The sequence below is a fragment of the Nycticebus coucang genome, chromosome 6, assembly GCF_027406575.1.
Source record: "Nycticebus coucang isolate mNycCou1 chromosome 6, mNycCou1.pri, whole genome shotgun sequence".
In the NCBI taxonomy this organism is placed as follows: Eukaryota; Metazoa; Chordata; class Mammalia; order Primates; family Lorisidae; genus Nycticebus; species Nycticebus coucang.
The window spans coordinates 110,868,303-110,892,013 of NC_069785.1; the positions used below are offsets into that span (position 1 = coordinate 110,868,303).

The following is a 23,711-nucleotide window of genomic DNA, read 5'->3' on the forward strand; positions in this document are numbered from 1 at the left end:
TTCAAATGCATTATTTTTAAAAAGATGAAATCTAACCAAACCAACATTAATCATATTTCAGTGACTTATTAAAAACAAAGGTTTCATTGAATATGCCCAGTACAGTCACTATCTTTGTCCTCAGAGAGACTACATTTCAAGAGTTATGAAAGCACATTATTTTAAAAAGAAAACCTCTTAGGTACACAATCGGCTGTGCCAGCATTTGTTCAACAGGTGGCGGGCACTTAGTTTTATTCCCCAGAAATTTCAATTTTATAAGATTGTGTTTTAAATCTTAATAACTTACCAATACTTAGACGGAGAAAATAATCAGACCTAATATCTCTTTTGCAGAAAAAGTTAATATTTATGGAACTGTAAGCTGTGTTTTACAGTCACCTTCTAAATTATAAACATTATTATTCAGATAATGTTTCCCTAATATCACCAGGTAGCACATGGCCTGCTGCCCTTTCCACTCATCACTTACTCTGCATCCCATGGCAACCCTAGAAGGGCAACTAAGCTGTCCTGTGCCAACAGTGCCCCCTGGTGGTCACCAATCAATTGCCTGGCCCAGGGTTTCTTCTCTGCGGGAATTCTGTACATTCACTCACAAGTCACATGACATTAGCGCCCCCTATGTCTTTTAACACCTCTCACTTCCTCTAACTCAGTGATTTTCAAGGCATAGAACATAAGAAAAAGAGATATGAGGGTCAGAAAAGCATTTAGAACTGGATAAGTAAGAAGCAGCTTTGTGAAACATTAAATGTCCCACCCCTGAGATTCTATACACCCTTCTCAGTGGGGCATTATCTTACCCCACCACTTGAATCACAATGTGTCAAGAGAAATAGATGTGACTGAAAGGAGAGTCCTTGAAAAGACAAAATCAGGAAACTTTAAACTGCTCTTGAGTAATGCCCCTTTCATTTTCATCCCTCATTTTCTCCAATACTAAGGTCTCCTTTGGTGTTACAACATCCCTGAAGCTGAACTAAGAGTGAGGTGAATTAGTCTTTGGCCTCCCTCTTCACGGTCTGTCACTGTCCTGTGTGCTGAAACACACAAACCACTTACATGCACTTGTCTCCCCTCACAAAAGTTCTACTCTCCTATTACCCCATTTTGTGTTTACAGAAGATACCTAGGATGAAAATGCAATCAATTGGCAACCGGATTCCCAGCTTGGGTGTCTGCGAGGTCTACCTCTGGGAATCAGACATGCTTAGAAACATCTGACAGAACCACGGGGTGAGGTTATCTGGAATCTGCAGGAGAAACTCAGATATTGCCAGGAAGAAATCTTACCAAGAAAGAAAAGAAAGACACGCAACAAGTTTGCCCCAGTCTCCATCACCCGATTCTGAGAGGAGAGTGATTCTGCATTTTGTGTGGAGTTAGTCACTTCAATTTGTTTTCCCGCCACCACCCTCCAGCTCCCCATGCATTGCTATCTGGGTCATAAGGAAAAAGAATTCCAAGAAGAACAAAAAGGAATATTTCTCACCTCTATAAGATATTAGGGCAAAAATATTCCTCCTGTGGTGTGTACTGTGAATAGAATACAGCTCTCACACACAGCTCAGTTACGCTACCTTAAGGCCACATGATTGGGTATGATTGGCAACAGTACTTGTTAGCCACGTAAGCAGCGTCCAAAAACAGTCCCTCTGTCATAAACACAAGTATCTTCGAGGTAGACATGCCCCTGGCCTTGAGCAGGGCACGGAGACCTCAGTAGGTGACCTGCTTCACTAGTAAAGCCACGGAAGGGGCCTCTAAGTTGTACAGCACATTATGAGAACACGAGCCACCTCCAATCTCAACCAGGGCCTCCCAGAAATAGTAGAGTATGACTTGAAGAGGAAAAACCTACAGTTTTAATGAATAAATATGAATTGCACAAAGCTATGCTACTGACATATGACTATCTGAAAAAGTTTCCCTGGAATTTACCTGTTTTTGTTTTAATGTTTTTCAATCTGGGAGTAAATGGCATGCATGTAATTCCACTCAAACATCATCACGAGTATTAAAATCAAATCACTTGCAAATGAGATCTTGGTCATGATTTGCCATATTCTCCAGACCTCTTTTCAGTAGGAAATGAAACATTTACACCTCTACTTCCCAGTCTTACATTTGCTCTCAACCAAGTAAACACATAGTTAATATACCTAGTACATTAGCAGCACACTGGAGAATTCCTGAGACGTCTTCCATTTCCTCTCTGTTGGAATGGTCGGCATAGGAGCATCTGTTAGAAATATTGTGGAAATTCTTTTCTGCATCCCTATAACTAAGAAGAAAACAAAATTAGCAGAAGGAGAAATTTTTGGAAGCATCTGCAAATGCACTCAGATATACACACAAAAAGCATACGCAGTCAATGCTTCTGGCGTAATCACATTTTAAAATAGCTGAGCCTTAACATAATTCTGGCAGAATCCACCATTTGCATCAGCATTAGCAGTATAGACCTGGAACTGGAGGCAGTCATTAATAAAAAGGCTATGCATGAGGAAAAATTGAAGACGAGAAAACCAGAACATGCATCCACTGGTACAGCTAGCACTCCCAACTCAGCGCTTTGTCACTGCTGATAGTCTGTTTCTATAAGGAAGTTGCCTCAAAAAAAAAAAAAAAATCAACAATACTAATTTGGTGCACTGGCATTCAACTGTGTCAAAAATAAACACACCTTAACTTCTGTCATAGTCAAGAAGATCGTAGTAGGGTGTATGGATAACAAGTAAGAAAGTGCTTGAAGCCTGGAAGTATCTGAGTCTTGGTCTCACCATTTTCTATCTGCAAGACCTTTGGAAAATAACCTAATTTCTATTAGTCTCATTCTCCTCCCTTACAAAACGGAGGTGCCTCCCAAGTTCTTCTGAGGACACAATACTTGTGCAACTGGATGTTGGCTGGGTGTTTTCTGGTTACCTCTGAATGAGAACTAAGAATCAAAGCTGAGCCCCATCGGGGCCAAGTGCTCCCACATCCCAAAAGCAGCCACGCCCAGAGCTTTACTCAGGACCTGCAAGGTGACTAAGCAGCCACGGCCCATGACCCCTCCAGAAGTTTATAGAAGCAAAGGGATAGGAAGAATTCAAAAGGATTGTCCGAGACTGAGCAGTCAGCCCAGCATTATTGTTCTCCCCACCATCCCCTCACCCCCCATGGTAAAGGAGAGAAAGGAAGTGTTCCCTGCAGAAACCAAGTTACAAGAGAAGCGACCACAGCCGGGAGGGACCCGGGTCCGGGTTACTAGAGAAGCGACCACAGCCGGCAGGGACCCGGGGTCCGGGTTACTGGAGAAGCGTCCACAGCCGGGAGGGACCGGGGTTGGGATTTGGGACTCTCCTCCTGGCGAACGTCTGTGGACAATAGGCGTCACAGCCCAGGGAGGCCCGCGCAGCCACCAGGAATTACAGAGGCTTCTGCCATTTTCCATTTCAGTCCTGCCTGACACATCAGAAGAGAAAAGGGTGCGGAAAGGAAGGGCCTGAAGAAGGAGAGTGAAAACCCACATCGCACCCTCTCTGCATCGCCTTTCAAGCTCCTCAGGCCAAGGTGGGGCCCAGGCAGAGACGGAACGGGAGAGTCAGCCTGGAGGAGAGAGTGGAGATTTAAATCGGTCTAGAGTAGATGCTATAATCCCCAGAAGTACTTAGAAAACAGAGCAGTCTTTCCAAGTTAATATCAAAGTAGTTTCGTGCTAGCATGTTTGACACAACTGGAGAGAAAAAGATAAAATGGTTTCACTTCTCACTGAGATCAGACTCCAGTGAGCCTAAACTTCAGCAAGATGTAGACCACGGTTTCCAAAATGCGGGAATCACTCAGCAACACAGGGATGGACGCACGGACACCCAACATAGATGAATACAGGGCTGTTTTCAAATCAAGCTCCACCATTTTTATGAGAGTGACTTGAGCCGAAATATTTTTTCACTTAGCCTCAATTTCCTCATCTGTAAAATGAGCTTAACACAATTTTATGAAATACATGGTTAGGACTAAATAAAATAACAAATATAAAGAACCCAGCACATTGCCTCAAACGTAGTAAAGCAATCAACTGATGCTAGCTTTGGTATAATTTGTTGTGTGTGTTCAAAAATATATAGTCTCTATGTAAATATATGAAAAAGAAGCTAGATCAATTTTTAGATAAAATAATTTAAGCTGCAAAATCTGATTATAAAAGCATAAGTAACTCATTGAAGTTTGTTTCCCAGAGTAATCAGGTTCACCCACTCTTAATTTTACTTCTAATGTTAAAATTATTCTGGCTTAACTTCTTTTCAATTGTCAAAAGAAAAAGAGAACAGAAGGTTGACTGTATAAAACAAACACAGGGCCCACAGTGATAACCAGAGCAACAGAATTTAATTTTAGAGGACTATAGTAAATGGTGTCCCAGATTAATATGACTTTGGCAGTGGTCCTACCCGTGATATTAACACAACAATGCTTATTCTGGCAAGAAAGTATAAAAAGAATGGCATGATTCTGAATACCTATTTCCTTAACACTTTATGTTTAAAATATATAATGAGTGAAAATTATATCTCAGGAAAATCAATTATCATGTGTTTTTCATGATAGTTTAACTAAAGAAATTTCTATTTTGTCTCCACTACCATACTAATCCATTTTGTGATCAATAGGAAGCATGTAGTACAAACAAGAAAACAAGAATAAAAGCAGTTGGGTTGAACACTCCAAAGACAGAAATTTAGGTTTTAAAAAAATCCAAAGCATAAGGAATTCTCTGTAAGAAGAAAACTATAGACTATAAACTATGGACATGAATTGTGCATGCCCAGTTCCTGATGTCAAATTTCTAAAAGTGCCAGGAAGACAGGGAAAAAATACAACCAGAAGATAAAAGGTAAGCAATGAACAAAAATTGTGCAGAAGAGTCAGATATGAATAGAACTAATAATAAATCAACTAATATGTTGATGAGCTTTGTGTACCAGGCACTATACTAGCAACTTTCTATGATTATACAACTTAACACATTGTTATCACTAACATTACATATAAACCTCACCGTCTACCCTATTATTATGCCCATTTTTAAAATGGCAAAACTGAGGCTCAAGACTTTAAGTAACCTGCTCAAGATTATTCAATAGCAAAACTTGACTTGAAGTTTTTAAGTCTTATGTGTCTACCCTCAAAGCACAATACCTCCACAACAAAGGTATACAGAGAGAAGAAAGGACGCAAGATAATAGCAAGACTGACATCCAGGGAAGATGCCAGGATAAACAAATATTCCTCCATCCTGAGTTCCTTGTAATTCCTAACATGAGCCCTGCCTGCCTCCTGTGGGTCCCTCTGCTTCCCACTGCTCTTTCTCCACACGCACTGACAAAAAACTAGTCCACTGCCCAGAAGCTTGTATTAAAAAGCAACTAGCATGAGGACTCACGCTCAGTGTCCCTCTTGTTCATTCCAGGCTGGAGAGAGAAGACGGTGCTATGCAAACAAGACGCTCTTCAAATGAGCAGGAATGTGCAGTTCATTTAGTAATCAAAACTTATCTCAAGGTCAATCTGACACACAGTGGCAGAACATTAAGCATAAATGGAAAACTCTGCAAATGTGTCAGTATAATTTACGCCACAAAGAAAAGGGTCCTGGATAATAGAACTATAAATTTTAGAACTGAAAAGGAATCAGAGATTATTTCAACCCTTCATTTTACACCCCCTTCCCTAACATAATTTAGTCTTTTATCCACTGTGCTCCTAAAAAATCTGAGTACATACCTCTGGGGTGCAATTTATTCATTTATTCACCCTGACTACAAAAAGAAATGCTAATCCTTCCTATGTACCAAGAACTTATAAAGGTGCAGGAATATAAAAGCAAGCAAGATAAATAAGCAAAGAAAAGATAAGATAAGGTAATAATAGGCACCATGAAAAATAATAGAGGTAATATAATAGAAAATGACTGGAGGTGAAGGGGACGGAGGGTCACCTTAGACTGCGTGGTCAGGACAGGCTTTGCTGAGAAGATGACATTTTAACAGATACCCAAATGTACAGAAAGAATAAGCCCTTCAAACATCTAGGGAAAGAGCCCTCCACAAAAATTGAAAAGAAAATGCAAAGGCCGTAAAGGTATGTGTGATACAGTTGAGAACCCAACAGAAGGCTGAAGTGAAGTGAAAGAAAGGGAGTGAAAGAATGAAATTACAGAGGTGAGTAGAGGCCAGATCACAGAAAGAATTCAGATTTTTTCTCCCATAATAACCCATTATATGGTTAAAGGAAGGATTTGAAAGTGACAACCCTGAATTGGCAGCAATAGTATAACCTGGGAACTTGTTAGAAATGCCAGTGTTCGTGCCCACCAGGTCCTCCCCAACCAGAAGCCCCAGGCCAGGGCCCAGCAATCAGCAGTTTAACAAGCCAGCCAGCGATTCTGCTGCACGCTGACACTGAGGACCACCGGCTTCAAGTAAGAAAATGCCATCGCCAGCCGGGCGCGGTGGCTCACGCCTGTAATCCCAGCACTGTGGGAGGCTGAGGAGGGAGAATCGCTTGAGCTCAGGAGTTCGAGACTCGCCTGAGCGACAGTGAGACCCCGACTCGTGAAAAAAATGGAAAAACCCAGCCGGGCGCCGCGGCGAGCGCCTGTAATCCCAGCGGCTTCCGGAGGCTGAGGCAGCGGGGTGCCCGCAGCCCGAGTCTGAGGTTGTGGTGAGCTACCACGCCCACTGCACTCTGCTCAGGGGCATAGGGTGGGACCCTGTCTCAACAAAAAAAAAAAAAAGTGAAGAAATAAAAAATAAGCAACGAAATAAAATAAAAAAAAAAAGCCAAAAAATAAAAATAAAAAATAAAAAATAAAAGAAAATGCCATCGCCTAAGTTTTTAATCACTTTGCTGTGGCGAAAATACAATATTGGGTGACAAAGTAGAAGCCACAAAACAAGGAAGAAAGGCAAACTAGAGCTTTTAGGGAGAGGCGCAACACCAGTGGAGATGAAGGGAAGATCTATCACATGGCATGAATAAATTATTTTAGCACTCATTTTCCCAACTTGAATGATCTCTATGAATAAATAAATGAAGGAATGAATGGAGAAATTAAGGAATAGAATAAATGTTTAAAGACAAAGTGGCTGAGGTACCAAGAGGAGATGATATCTCAGCAGGAGGCCCCATGAGCTACCTCCTCCCAATCCTTCCACCTGTGACCTTTGAACAGCTGCTCTCTGAATTCACATCTCTGTCTTGGAGGATGAAAAAAGCATCAGAGAGTTTCTATAGACAGCTAGTGTAAGAATTTAAGGAGCATAACTATACAATGCTAGAGCTCTTATAAATAGAACAGATCTGAAGAGAGTGATAAAAGAAAGAAAAGGAAGACCCATGATTGGAGCTTAATTAAATTAGAAAGCTTTTGGACAGCAAAGGACCCAGTCAGCAGAGTGAACAGGCAGCCTATGCAGGGGAGAAAACATTCACACCTAAACATCCAACCCAGGACTAAGACACAAAACCTACAAAGAAATCAGCCTGAAACAAACAAACAAACAAAAAAAAAAAAAAAACAGAAAGCAGGCAAAAGACATGAACAGAGTTTTTTCAAAAGAAGATACACAGATGGCCAACACCTTGATAAAATGCTCAACACCATGACTCATCAGGGAAATGCACTTTAAAACCATGGTGAGATACCACCTTACAATGTCAGAATAGCCATTACTAAAAAGTAAAAAAAAAGAAAAAGAAAAAAAAGCAGATGCGGGCAAAGGTATGCTGTTGATGGGAGTACAAACAGTACAACTTCTATAGAAAACAGTATGGAGAGTCTTCAAAGAGATAGAAGTAGACCTACCATTCAATCCTGCAAACCCACTGTTGGGTATAAACCCAAATGTTTATCATAGTACAATTCATAATTGCAAAGATATAGAATCAATCTAAACGCCCGACAATTCACAAGTGGATAAAGAAAATGTGGATACATACACAGAAACACACGCCATACTCTCACCATAAAAAAAAAAAAAAAACAATAATGTCTTTTACAGCACCTTGGATAGAATTAGAGATCATCATCCTGAGTGAAGTATCTCAGGAATAGAAAACTGAACACCCCGTGTTCCTACTAGTAAGTGGGAGGTAAATGACAGGGACACACAGGCACAAAGAACATGGGAATTAAAGGGGAGGAAGGGACGAGATATAGAAACTCACCTCTGGGGACAATGAACACTGAAAGCCCCGACTTCCACATTGTACAGTCTATCATGTAACAAAAACATTTGTGCCCCCTTCGTATTTTGAACTGAAATAAAGAAATCAATAAAAATAGAGGAGCTAGCTCATACTCTCTGTTACCCGTCCTGATCATCACCTCAACCCAAGACGTCCAAAAAGCTGAGTTACTTCAAGACAACCCTGAGGCGAGCCCAATTTCAGAGATTAGAAAAGCATCTCCTTCCCACCCCCACCTCCCCAAAGGTGTAAAATCAGGCTTGTCAGCACCAACCCTCAACTCTCCATAAAGGGATTCCGAAATCCCCGTGACCTGTAAGAAACACCTTCTTTTCCACAGTTAGAGGGAAGAAGCCAGGAGTTGCGTTTTCCTGAGAGGAACAACATGCAGGGGTGAACACTTCGTCCCATGTCAGTGATATTAGCTGCTCTCCTTTACACTTTTGGAAAAAGACATTAAAAGCAGAAAGGTGAACTCCAAAGGGCAAAAGAAGGAGTTGGACTAGGAAGAGGGAAGGAAGGGGAAGAGAGTTAAGAAAGGCCAACCTGACGAGCGGCTGCCAGGACACCCTTTGTGCCTTCACCAGCATGAGGGCGAAGGGGCTGCGAGTCCCAGACGTCAGCCAGCACTCAGGCAAAAACGTGCCGATAGATCTGTTTGGATCAAGTTGGACAATGAGACACCTCTTTATATCGGAGGTGAATTCTGTTTTCGTTATACTATGTCTGCAAAGAACACAACTAGGAAAAAGACCATTCAGGCTCTGTCCACACAGGGTAATAAGAAAGTCAAAACAGAAAAAAGAAAGTCCATCCTACTAATGGAAAAGAGAATGTTCTCCTGGTTATAGCAATTCAGGCTGGTTATCTACTTGGATCACATTCTGAGTCCCACTCCAATTTCCCTTGAAGACAGAGTTTAGTTAACAAAGAGGACTACTTTGTGAGTTATTATTTGATTTTAAAAGAAAGAATATTTATCATAAACATATTAATAACAACAATAATAAACATAAGAGCAAACAGGTACGTAGTGCTTACCACACACGAGGAACTATTCTGAGTATATTAACTAATTTAATCCCAACATACTTCAAAAGTATCAAATTCAGTGAGAGTGATTAAGTTTTATTTCAGAATGTGCGAGGAAAGATTAATTTGACATTCTTTATCTCTGTCAGGATAAACCATTTAAAATCACTAATGGCCTCAAACTAAAAGCCATCTCCTGAGTTTAAATAATATGTTTTTCCTAGCACTGCTCTCCTGAGGATTAGTATGACAAAGTTTCAAAGCAATTCCCTTTGAAATGACAATTAACATAATCACTGAGCACTTAAGCATATGGTATTGTACTAGGTAGTGAAATTATTTTTCCAGTAAGTTTTCTTCCCTTCTGTTTTAGGAAAAGAATCACACTATACCCCAATAGCCAAAAATATGCTCTGTATCCCAGGGGCAATGCCCATTTGCCATAAATGCTAAATGATTCCTGACAGCATTTCAAGAAGTACCAGGATTTGAATTTCAACTCCTCAGAAACTTTCAGAAGTTCTAAAAATCTTACAAAGATAAATCATTGTAGTATATAGTGAGTATTAGAAAAGTAAATTTGTAATATACATTGCCCTTTATGTCAAAAAACTTAATTTAAAAAAGCTACATTGAATAAGGAAGTAAATTTATAGGCTTTTGAATTTTCCAACTGCTTTCTGCCGTGGATAATTAAAGGTGTATATTCATTTGGGGTTTTCCGTTTACAAAATACTTTCATTGAAATTATCTCATTTAATCACATTATCTAATCCTGATTGACTTACTATTACCACCATCACATTTTACAAGAGATAAAGTTACTTATTAACAGTTCGTTCTGTCTGTACTGGTGAAGGCTTGAACTCCCATCTTTTGACTTTCAGTCTTCTTACCTTAACACCATATCACATCTACTGCAAAAAACATGGAATAAGAAAGAAAAATACGTAGCATGTGACTCTAGCTAAACCCATACCTCTCACTGAACTGTGTTAAGCTTGTATGGATTTTGATTAAAATCAACTTAAGGATTCCAAAATCCCATTGAAAGCGTCTGCATTGATACCAATAAACCTTATCACATTACTAAAGCAAAATTATGAGACTCGGCATCAGAATGGGAAAGCTAAAACACAGGAGGAAAAAAAGGAAAAGCGATACCACAAAAGAATTAAATTTTAAAAAATTAAACATAGTAAGCCAAAGGAAATTACTCTAAAGGACTCATGAGCCCCCACCTCACACTACATGAACACAGCCTATAGTAAATAAGGTTGGCCTGGGTAGCGGAAAACCACATGCCCAACAGCTGTGTTTGAGTAATTATCCTTAATTTGCCCCCACCAATAGCCAAAACCCATTTTTACTTACCCAATAACTTGATGTTCATAATACTGCAATGTCCTCTTGAGAGTTTGCTGTATCGTCTGAGGCTACAGAATGATAATAATAATAAAAATACATTATCAGCAAATCGGTGCCATTACCATTCTGAGCATTGTAGGCAGATAGGCAGCTTCTGATTTATCTCAGGAGAGTTTCCATTGTACAATATTAACTCATTTTGCATTCTGCCATGTATTATCCCCACAGGAACTAATCTGAGGCACTCAGCAATTACCCAGAATTTCCCAATTTCAAGCGTGATAGTATTTCCTAGCCATATTTTTTTTTCAATTCTTTTATACCAGCTATTAGATTCCATGAAGTACTCACCGCCTGCCTACCACAAACCTAGCCCTTGGGGGTGATGGGGAGGCGCACACTGCACGGACGTGGTGGGTCACTGTTCTTCCTTCCTAGTGTGTGTGATCTCAGTGAGATCAGGGCCAACAGAAATTAAATGCCATCTTTTCCTTGATGTTGTGAGGATGATTTTAAGGATGGTTTAGCAAGCAACCATAAATTTAGTTAAATCTGTCACCGTTATAATAAGAGATATGTTTAAACTTAGATGATCTTTCTTTTTTTCTATGGGTTCTATACCTGAGGTTAGAATAGTGGAAAACCGGCAGTCCAGGTCCACAACCACGACTTCCACTGGAAGTCAGCCTGGTTTTCTGAATGACTCAAGAGATTTTCAAGCAAGGGTTCTTTCTGGAGCCTCCTAGTTTGGCCACAAATGCTTTAGACAAATGAAAAAAAAAAAAAAAAAGAAGTGGTCTGCAGCAAATACCCAAGCAGCTCATAACTGAATTTCTTAATCTTCTCTTCCCCATGATGGTTCAAGACAAAGTTCCTTAACCTTAGACCAAGAAATTACTCTTAGACCTAGTGAGGCAGCCAAGCCTGAAGTTGGAGTTTTGGTCTTAGTGAGCCATGAACAGGACACCAAGATCTCAGAATATAAATTGTATTAGAAAGTTTGAAGAAGAACCAAACTCTCTACGGCAAAAGAGGAAATATTTTAAATAATAAAAGCCTATAGACAATCAAGGAGAAAAAAATTAAGTAAATGTTTATCAAAACATTGATCCATTATCATCAAGGTCCAATTTCAGGGGAGCATAGTGACTGCGTGACAAGTTCATCAAGACGAGGCGGACAGTAGCTTGGTAATCTCAGGGCTGCTGCTGACCAGCTGCACAAACCCTAAAGAACCATCTGCAGAAAAAGTCCAGCACAGTGCTAGTACCTAAGAAGCAGTTAATAAACATCACTTTCCAAATCCTAACACTTCAAAGTGCCTCTCTCAAAAATACGTCATTTAAAGGAGACCTGAGGTCTACATCAAGGCTCATTTTTACTTACTCCATATTCACTTCTTTACAAAAAATATCCAGTGTACCACTCTGCCTCACTAACACTCTTAAACCTTTAACATCCTCCTTGGTGGGAAATGGTTATCTCAAAGCTAGAGGAAAGTGATCTTAAATTAAATCAGGGAAATACACCGAGATCTACCCTACACTACTGTGTAAGAGAACTCTTTCAAAGCACAGCCTCAGACATACACTTCACACTAGGTAAGCCAATTCACAAATTAATTTTCGGAGGAATCGGCCCCCACAGTGTTTCAAAGAGATACAGGGAAACTTCTTTCAGCAGCTTTTTTCATTTATATCAGGTTGAAAAGATGAACAAGACCTCAAACTGGCACCAATGTTCTATTCACCCAGATAAAACCAATGCAGAGAAAATGGGATACACCTAGGAAAGAAAAACCATTCCCGAACCAGTAAGCAGTGGAGTGATTGAGAAATCTAAAGAAAATGGAGCAGAGCCAGCAGTCCTTGTACTTATAAAAAGCGTGCTTCAACAACCCGACCCACAGCAATCTAAACCAAACCACTCTCAGTGTCCAGCTCAGGACCCCTGGGATCGGGGCCTCTCACCCAAGCTTCACAGTTTCTGAGCTGAGATAACTTTCCCTTTGGCTGAGGCTCACAATGCAGTGAATATCCACTTAGGAATTATCCTTCCAGTAACCCCTGGTCACAAAGCATGGAACAGAAAGCAAGAACTAAAGTGCACAGGGCCAGTGAAGTCCAGAATGACCTCATTTGTACAAAAGAACATTATTTTTCTTGTACCAGTCATTAAAAAGCATGTTTGTGAAAGGAGCTAAGCCTTTTAAAAAACTGACTTTTTTCTTGTTTGAGGCAATTACTTCCACTCCTAGCAGGAGTTAAATTTATGGTTTCTAAGTACATTAAAAGAAAATGTTCTCTGGACACATCCAACAAACCTTCGAATTGGTAAAGTATTTAGACAGTGAGTACATCCCAATGGCCTACACCACAAGCGTAGAGATTGACAACAGACTGTCTCCTGATCTTCAGCAAGCCATGGCAGACTGCAGCAGCAAATGTCACCTGGCTGTGGATCCACTCCAGTCTTCAGAATTTGCCTGATGGCCTCAACCCACGGCCTTATCAGTGAGAAGCATTTTCACGTAAGCTCAGTCTCCCTGACCCAAATAAAAGGCATGACCTGAAGACCTACAAATGGGCCAACACCTTCCACCTGGTGACTTTGCCTTGAGGGCGGCAGGAGCCATCTCTTTGCCAAACCTTTACACGTGCCCACGTACACCAGCAATGCAAGTTAGTGTCAGTCAGTGGTAAAAGGACAGTGGCTTTGAAGACATGCTGCCTTTCTATCCTCTTCTTTAAAAATACGGCTCCCTAACTGTCCCCTACTTAAGAGTACCATCAAACCCTCTACACACAAGATCCCATTGTTCTTTGGATACCTGCCCTTTCCTTTAAGAAGATCAGAAACATGATTCAAAAGAGAGGTTTCAAGGTCAAAATGAGTTCAAAGTCAAGCTCCAGGACCCACTCGCCAGACGACCTTGGGCAATTTACTTAAGCTCTCCAGATAAGATTCTTTCTGTGCACTTCACTTATATAGAAATGAATTGAGATAACTGAAGTGCAGTCTCTGATCATAGTAGAGGCACAATTACAGTCACGGCCATGCCAAGCTGAAAACACAGTTCCTACCCCAGGAATCAGATGATCTAGTGGAAGAACGTAGGTGTAGGTTAGAAAACCCATTCCCTAAGAGTTACGTCTCAACACCCTCATCACCTGAAAAAAAAATAATAATAGTAATAAACCAGTTAAGCTACCAACCCTTCTAATAATGAGTGATTGGTGTCAATTCCAGTAGACAGAAGAAAAATTAGGAAGACAGCAGATGAACTTCTAAATATTTCCAATGAAACATTAAAATCAGTCCAGAGAAATGGTGACAAAAGCAGAATTCCCAAAATTAAGACTGAGAACAGAACTGAAGCCGGGCCTGCAAAAGGGAAGGACGTTGAAGCTCCATCGCTAAGATCCAGGCCCCAAGTACTACACTTCACGGCTACTAAGAAACAACCTACCAACCTCCTTCCTTGGAAACAAAGAATGTGCAACGTGAGGGTAGCCTCAAAACCCTATCCCTAAGGATCTAAAAGACAAGAGTAGAAAGGAAAGAGAATTCACTGTTACTATCACAAAAAGAAAACATGTTTGTGATTTCTCCAAATTAAGATATAAAATAAGATATAAATTTCAATAAGAAAGCTGTTTTTAATGTTAACATCAAATTAAAGAATCACATATATTCAAATTAATTGATGCTTCTTGGGAACACACATAAATTGTGGCCTCCTATTATCCCAACTCAGCACAAAGAAGCAATGGATGGGGAGACAGCTAGAAAGCAGCTCTGTCCTGCACACATATTTTATGGGGCTCAAAGAGCAGGGTGCCCTAAAACTTCTATCATCTGGTGACAAGCAGTCATTTTCATCTCCAGTCTCTAACATCTTTGCCCCACTTGGTTAGCAGTGACTGACCCCCATAGACTCAATGTTATGCTCAAGAAAGGTCGTGGGATCCAAAAAGCCAGCCCTGAAACAGTCCCAACAGAGCCAGAGGAATGATGGCTGAAGAGTGGGAAGAAGCGGTTCCCAGCAGCTGCACTGCTCAGACAGTCCTGCTGAGGCTCCCACACAGTCCCTGCTCTGGATATCCGCACCAGATGGTGCGGGGCTCAGGCAGGAGGCAGAGTCAAGATGCGAGTGTGTGCGCAGCATGAAACACAGTTGACATCACACAGAAGACGTGCATCTTTATTTTACAAAGATGAAGATATTGCAGCTCAGGGAGGTTAAGTAAGTTCCACAAGATCACACAACTGGGAAGTGAATAAGACACTGCAAGGCAGGACTGGCCCCAAAGCGGGTGCGCCTTCCACTAATGCCTTTGAGGGTCCCTCCCACCTTTCACACTCTGTGAATCTCTATCCTTATTTGATGCACACAGCACTTCATTCCAAAAAGTAAAACCACCAATAGTTTAAAAACAAACTTCTCATTTCTGCTTAGTGCACATACGCATGAAATACAGATTCAATGGAAAAAAGTCTGCCTTTTAAAAAAAATCCATAAACAGCCTTATCATTTTATTTCTTTAAATAGGAGGAAATTACCTATCAAGGTCAGAAACTAAATGATATATATAATATTTAATTATTAATGCTCTAATCAAAATCACCTGGGGAGCTATGTAAAAATTACCCTCAGATTTCCCAACTCAACTGGCCTGGGGGGACCCAGTTGCTTCTCATGTGTACTTATGGTGGAAGCCTTTTATTTAAGGTACAAACACAATGAACAAGACCAATACTCCATAAACCTTATCTGAATAAGTCAGTATTAATGATATTGGAATCTCTATATTTAAATATCAAGAGAGGTAAGCTTCTGAGAGATGTTCACTCGTAACTGCTTAATTCAAACGTAGTCCCATTTATTAACTGTTACTAATGGCTTATAATCAAATGTGAATTTGTGAGATTAACAAAGAACTATATTGCTGGATAAATAGAGGCTTTTTTTAAATTTCCAAGTAATTTACTCCCAGGTAAATAAGTCAGCATTCAGTGCTGTACTGACACGCATATAAAAATATACCTAGTGTGAGTCCTGTTCTTCATGGCAGGCCCATTACATTCATTAGCTCCTTTGATTTTCACATCAACTTATGAAGTAGGCATTATTATTTCTCTCATTTTATGGATAAGAAAACCGAGACACAGAAAGTTTAAGTCGCCCTGTGCCACACGGGCAAAAAGGCACAAAACCACACCTGGGACCCAGGTAAAACCGACACCAGAATCAAAGCACGTAATTTGCACCCTACGCGCACACAATATTTAATGTTTTTTACTTGAGCAAGTACTTTAAAGTTCACATTTATAATACATATTATCCTATTTGATCTTCACACTAATCAGTGAAAGAGTCGGACTGGTGAAAAAGAACCAAAGTTAGAGAGATTAGGTGACCTGCTCGACATCATGTAAGGAAATACTCTTTTACAAAAAAAGCATCGCTTCCCCCTCGGAAACTCACTGCAATAAGAAAGCAGCTTTTTAATGTTAACATCAAATTAAAGAATCACATATATTCAAATTAATTGATGCTTCCTGGGAACACACACATTTCCCTTCCATTTCCCTTCCTTAGCTTTCTCTAGGTGGCTCATCTCTTCCCAACCCTCTGGGCAGACAGTCTCTTTATCCTCCCTTCTTGCTACGCCGAATCTCCATCACCATAATCTGAACTCCCAAAACAGGCATCCAGCACTCACTGACTGAATATAACTCCCAAAACAGGCATCCAGCACTCACTGACTGAATATTCCCTTTCTTTCCCACATCAAAACTTCAATTCCCTTAGCGTCTTGTTCTCGGATGGTGCTCAGAAGGAGTCCTACCTCCATTCATCCAACACTCAACCCTCAGTCCTCACAGAGGTAGATGTTGGTGTGAACGAGCTTCTCTATAACATGTAAGATGGTCTGAACCTCTTAAAGTTTAGTTATGGTAAATAGGCTTGCCAGTGAAAGATAAATATGGGGGGTGGGTAAGGAACCCTTATCATCTGGAAAAAATCACAATGTCATGCAGATGACACCGTGAGAGCATTTTTTTAGTACACCCTCTGCCACATCTCATAATTTAAAGTAATCCAAATTATCATGTTAGATACCCTATCCTTATAGGCAGGCCAGTAGAGACCAATGGATCAAAATTGTATGATTTATTTTATGTACATAAATATATTTTCTTTTCTTTTCTTTTTTTTTTTTTTGAGACAGAATCTCACTCTGTTGCCCAGGCTACAAGGCACCCCCCACAATGCCCAGCAAATTTTTTTTCTTATTTTTAGTAGAGATGCAGTCTCTCTCTTGCTCAGGCTGGCCTCAAATTCCTGAGCTCCTGCCTCAGCTTCCCAGAGTGTTAGGAACATAGGGGTGAGCTGCTACGCCCAGCCTGATTTTATTAATAAAACTAATCACTTCAAACAACAAGTCACTTCAAACAACCAGTTTACTTCTAAAAAGAAGGCAATTATGGTAATCATCAATCTTGCTAAATATCCAGACATAATATTCATTTTTCCAGCCTCTTACTAAACTTACTACATAATTAAAAAAAATAGACTGCAAAATAAATATAGAATTTGAAGTCAAGACCTCTATATTTCAAGTCCAGCTGTGTTACTGACCTCTTTATAAAATTAGCCCAAATCTCTTCACCTGGGAATAAGAAACCTTGGGGAAAAAAATTCCTCCATTTTCCCATCTGAAAACCCCGTGTAAGAAGTTCATCGTTCTCAGGGTCATTTTCAGCATCATTATAAACATCACCAGTCAGAACCTACTGGTGATTAAGCTACTGGGTAGTCATAACCTTAGTTTTTAGAAGGATAACAACCTCTCAGGAAAACCAGAATATCATTTCAAGTGAGCTATACCACTAATTTGCTTAAACAAACAAACAAAACCTCATAATTTGCTAAAAATGCAAAAGTGTTAATTGTGCTAAAATAAATAAATAAAAACTAGAAATGCACCATAATATAGAGTTTTTCTATATCATTAAAAAACTGGTTGAACGCATACACGATTCATCCAACACCTTTATTATTCTCCTTGTGAACACAGTAAACATTCGAGTGACCTCAAGAGAACTCAGGGTGAAGGCTGTCATTATGCAAACTGATCCACACGGTGATTCAAACTGATAACCTTATTAGGTGTATGCTCTAATTAGCAAAGTACAGTGGCTTTCATCATTATAATTATTGGTTGTAACCTAATATACTTAACGTATAATCAATATGATAATTAATCTTCCTATGCAAAGTATTGGTTTGCTTTCCCTTTGTTACCTGCCTTTAATGCCTTTCCAAAACACAAGACCTAATACCATCAATACTAATTTAAGCTGAAAACATATACTCTTTGCAGTGAAAGAGATCCAAGGAGTTATTCTTCAGTCCTTCACCAAGAGCACGCTTAAGGCATCCAAGAATTTCTGATGTTTTCAAAGAATTCCGGAAAATAATAACACCATGTTCAGTTTGCATAACACTTCACAGTTTACAAATCACTTTCTTTCATCCCATTAGATATTCACAACAACATCATGAGTCTCCAATTTAATTATCCACATTTTATAGATGAGAAAACTGAGCATCAGAGAGGCTGAGGGGTCTTGGCTCAGCGACACAGCAGGAAGAGAGCACCAACAGGAGGAGCAAGTTCCCTGCGCTCCCCTCACAAGCTGCTGCCTCCCAGCACTTAATTCGCGGTCATGACCATCCAGAAATGCTTCTATTTATCTAACTGAAATTCCTGATTTCATTTTATTTACTGATTTTTATTTATTTTTTTGAGACAGAATCTTATTCTGTTACCCTGTATAGAGTGCTATGGAGTCACAGCTCACAGCAACCTCAAACTCTGGGGCTCAAGCAATCCTCTTGCCCCAGCCTCCAGAATAGCTGGGACTACAGGCACCTGCCACGATACTCAGCTAGTTTTGTCTATTTAGTAAAGACAGAGTCTAGTCTAGCTCTTGCTCAGGCTGGTCTCCAACTCCTGAGCTCAAGCATCCACCACCCCAGCCTCCCAAAGTGTTAGGATTACAAGCATGCGCCACTTCACCCAACCTATTTCCTTTTATTTTGTCTTTAATGGATATGAAAATGATGTTGTTAAAGCATTTTCCCAAATTTGTAAATAGTGTTATTCTTATTTAAGTAGTTCTAATATGATCATTAACTTCTTATTAGAGAGACTTTAGGAGATACACGCTTCACTGGTGACCATCTTGGCCCACTGGTGACCATCTTGGCCCACGTGGCTCAGTCTGAAGGGAAATACTGACGGAGGCAAGACGGCACTGCTGGAAATACTGACTGACAAGATGGCACTCTTCGAGACATTTTCCCAGAAAAATGGATCAGGCTGTATCAAAGCCTTTGCCAGGGGGACCTGGCTCTAGTAATGAAACACTAAACCAAACAGAACCTCGCACATGGCACAGGGCAGACGTGGTGTGCAAAGCACACGGGCAATCAGGAAAGTGCACTGCCATCTGGGTCACTGGTTCTTATATTCTATGGCTGGATAGGACCCTTTTGTATAAAAAGGGCCAGCTTTCCAGGTTGAACGGCAATAGCGATGTGCTGATCGTCAAACACGTGGCCTCGTGTGTGACATTCATCAAGCCATTTGATCCTCCTAATAATCCTGCAAAAGGATTAGAAGTATTACCCCATTTCATAAATGTAAAAAACAAATCCAAAGAAGTTAAAAAAAAAAAACTTGCCCAAAGTCAGCTGATAGTGTCTGAGTCAGAATCTAGGTCTGACTGCCTCAGAACTCCAATCTCCTATCCTGTTCTCTCAACTGAAATGCATTGCTCCATCTTCACCAACAGCACAGAAGATCACAGTGGAAGGGGGCCAACTCCTAGCTAGACTGGGTGATTCTGGATACGGCATTTGGTTTTTGGAATCTCAGTCTTTTTTTTAAATAAGGAAATTTTCTGATAACTATTTCTCAGGGTTGTTGAAAGGATGAAATGAAATAAAACTATAGAGATTATAAAATAAAATGTTATATGATCATGGGATTCTATGCATAAATATCTTAATGACGATGTAGTCAAAAAAATGTTAAATTAAACTAAACTGACCATGTCTAACATCTAGGACTGCTGCCAGGCGTGCTTCACAACCCAAAGATGCCAATTAGGAAACGCTGCAAAGCTAATTAGTGCCTTTTCAACTCCTGGGTACCCTACTGGATAGCCACGGACCTTGCACAAGAAATAATTTCTAGCCTTTTAAAACATCTTTGCAGCCTCCAAGTGAGCATTTCCAAAGAATTCTCTGTTGTTTCCAGTATTTGGGAGATATAGTGAGGTATTTCCAAGCAGGAGCCTGGGAATCAAGGAAAATAAGATTTCTACCTGACAGTTAAATTATAAAATTAACCCGTAAAACAAAGAGATATGTTGTCAACCCTAAATACAGTAGCTTGAACAATAATTTGTTAATGGGTGACAGAGAATTACCTTCAATCATTTGCCAGAGTTTAGCTTCAGGTAGTGTAGGCCATTGAGCAATAGAAGCAACATATCTCCAAGTGACCGACACAGGAAGGGCAATGGGGGAATTGGTGAAGTTAGAGGGGGCAACCCCTAAGAAAAAGCAGGGAAAGGGACAGTTAATGAAATATTACATTTAGTACCATTAAGAGAAGCATAGGCCATCTGTCATATTGAGAAAGATTACTGCTAAAGTAAAGAAAATTCTGGCCGTGTGTGGTGGGTCATGCCTTTAATCCTAGCACTTTGGGAGGCTGAGGCAGGTGGATTGCCCTGAGCTCACAGGTTCAAGACCAGTTTGAGCAAGAGCCAGGCACCATCTCTAAAAAAAAGAAAGAAAGAAAAAGAAAATTCTTCAACCATCTTAACTAAAAAAGGAGTCTTATGAATGAACTTGGAGCCTCAGGTCTCAGGGGCAAGGCCTTCCCTACAACCAAACAGAAGGCTCCTGCCTGGATTAAAGATTTAGCATGACATTCATTTTGCTTTGACTCTAAATGCATTAAAGCAAATTTCTGATTATGGCTTCGCTTCTCATGTAGCCTGAACAGGTAAGAAATGAACTGACCATTAAGACTTTGAGCCACAACACTGATTTCACAGTTACTACTCATTGTAAGTAAGTTGGTGTCTGTTATTCAGACGCCTACTAAAATGGCACCGGCACTGTGTTTGACCACTCATGGCTAAACGTGATTATTTCAGGGCATCAACAAGAGTAAGTCCTTGGAGTTTACAAGTCTCAGATGCTGAAACATGCCAAAATCATCCCAATACGACCCAGGATGGGTCCTGCCCACCTCCACAGCTTCCACCCCTCTTGGAAGAAGAAACTCAGTAAGGGTCTGGATATAACCAGCTCCAGTGCTCACGATAATCCAATGATCCAGATGGAAATAAAACGTGCCTACTAGGCAGACTTTTGGCAGATAATGTCTGCTACATCAGAGTGTCCATGACGCGCTAGATTCCTCAGTTAGACATATAGAATACTCGCACTTTCTCAGAGGGAGGGGACAAAAATCACACAGGCAGAACACTAACACTGCATTAACATGAAGTCAAACTGTTTACAGTTTAACTCAAACTATATGAGCACATTTTTTAACCTAGGTACCCTCTATTATGTAACATCTATATCACTCCCTTATTCCCCCTAATAAAATATTTAATTACGCCAAGATGTGCAGATGTGTGGGTATCACAGCGATATACAATGTATGCAGAGGAGCAGATATGTAACTATGACTGTGTTCATCAAGACTTCCCGTATATTGAGAAATCAGACTTAAAGTAATGTCACTGCTCTTCTTGGACTCCACAGCTGTTGGCAGTGACGATGGCTTTTGTCATTCTACTCATCCCTGCCTCACCCATAGAAGCCTGGAACACACCAGCATGACAGTGGACCAGCAACCCAGGTCAGCCTGGAGGCAGAGCCTTTATCATCCCAAAGCAGCAGGTCCAGGTTGTGTGGGACTCACCCACAGTCCGAACTTAACTAATAAAAGGAGAGGAGTTCAAGGAAACCAACAGGAAATTGCTACCAGCCACTCCTTAGCAAGTCACAAAGTAGGCGACATATGAGAGGCAAAATGGGGAGCCAACTCTGAACGATCCTGCATATGGGATGCTGAGGGGGGACGTGTTTGTGGTCATGTTGTGAGACATGGGATCACAGTGGAAAGAGGCTAGGATCTGAAATAGGAGAACCAGGCACTAAAGGTCGGCGGTTACCAGCTTCTCAACTTTGTACAAGTTACTATTCCTTTATGAGCTTCACTTTCCCAACACTTAAGCTGGGCCCAATAACAATCCTTGCCCTACCTACCTTGAACATTTCCTACATGAATCAGAATGGGGTAATGTATATTAAAAATGTGTTTCATGAACTCTAAACAGATGTTACTTATTGCTAATGTCTTTTCGGTCTGGTGAGTATAGATCAGCACGTCATTTCCTTATACTCCTGAAGTGGGGAAAATTAGAAAGGAAAAAAAAAAAATGATGTCACTGATGCCTTGTGTTTTCAGGTGCTGAAAAACAGTACAGTTGGTGAAAGCACTGGCCTTTCAAGGTTCTCTTTGAATTTGCTTACACTAAAAAATAATCAAAATTAACTGTTTATCACAAAATAACCATCATAGTATGAACTGCTTAGAAGATTTCTAGCAAAAGACATCAAAATTTGCTCACATGAAAATCAAATTTTTAATTACGTGGTATTTCTGGACATTTGTTTGTCTCATTACCTAACGGTAAATTAGTAACTAGGAAAATGAGAGGGTGAAAGGAAGTGAGTCAGAGAGGGGTACTGGGGATAGCTGCCCACAGACCAAGGGCTGTTTCTGGCATGATATAATTTTCTTTCAAACTCTTTCTAGACTATTACATTGGTTTTAAATATCTTGCTGTACTATTTAGATTTACGAATAGTCAAAAACTGACACACACATATTATGTAAATAAACATGCACACACATTCATACCAAAAACATCGTCAATTTTAAGATGATGCTTAGAAAGAAGGAACTGAATGGATACCATTCTCTACCTTCCAGCTTCTAACAACATTTTAATTTTTTTGCATGCATAAGGGCTATTAACTGGAGTTTCCAAGCCAAACCCAGTTCAAGGGCACCCATAATTAGTACAACACATATTAATCCATAAATTATTCATATAAATAGCAAAATTTCTGGGATATCTATGCATTATAAAACATAAGGGCAACATCAGGCCCATTTAGTCCCATGAGCCTTATTTAAAGTGAACTCTGAAGGAGTGGTATTAGTTTTTTAAAGTAACAGAAAATAGTTTGTGATCCAAAATTTTAAAGTATAATGCCTCAACACCATTATTTTGTTTCTATTTCCCAATGTGACTATGTTATTCCAACAGAACAGCAACATTAAATAATTTACCACAGCTCCAGAGAAGCTCCCGGAGCACCACTGCTACGGAGTCATCCCCCCAGGGCAGCACCACCAGGCCAGGCTCTGCACTAGACTCTAGGAGCGCAGGGAGAGCTTCTCCACTGCACTCCTCCCATAATGTTCCTCAAATAAACCTACTTTCCACCCCCACATAGGTGCTTAAAATCAAGGAAGCTGTTTTTCAATTAATAATTTTACATGATAAGGCAACTAAAATGTATACCGTACGATGTATCTGATAGGAGAGACTCATAGCAGATTTTTGTAGCATAAGGTTCCTTTCACATAGGAACTCAGAGAGAAACAAAAAGTGAGTATGGATTATCAAAAACAAATGTCCATGGCGGTGCCTGTGGCTCAAAGGAGTAGGGCACTGGCCCCGTATACCAGAGGTGGTGGGTTCAAACCCAGCCCTGGTCAAAAATAAAAAATAAATAAATAAATGTGCCTACTTCATGATTTTTTTCTCACCCTTACTCTATAGTGTATTAGAGGTTAAACTAGTATAAAATGCCAAGGCAGAAACTTTGGTAGACTGGACTTTGATATTCCTCTGTTTTTGTTTCAAACGGTCAGTCTGGGAAAGCAAACTTTA

General features: G+C 40.2%; 1 protein-coding gene across 1 annotated transcript in view; it reads right to left on the reverse strand.

Annotated features, from left to right (window-relative positions):
• Positions 1–23,711, reverse strand: part of GUCY1A2 (guanylate cyclase 1 soluble subunit alpha 2) — a 350,273-nt gene that overhangs the window by 309,757 nt on the left and 16,805 nt on the right. Inside the window, exons 2-3 of the mRNA XM_053595047.1 lie at positions 10,647–10,708; positions 2,166–2,287 (exon numbers count right to left, since the gene is read on the reverse strand). Coding sequence (XP_053451022.1) covers positions 2,166–2,287; positions 10,647–10,708 — 184 coding nt within the window. The remainder of the gene's footprint in view (positions 1–2,165; positions 2,288–10,646; positions 10,709–23,711) is intronic.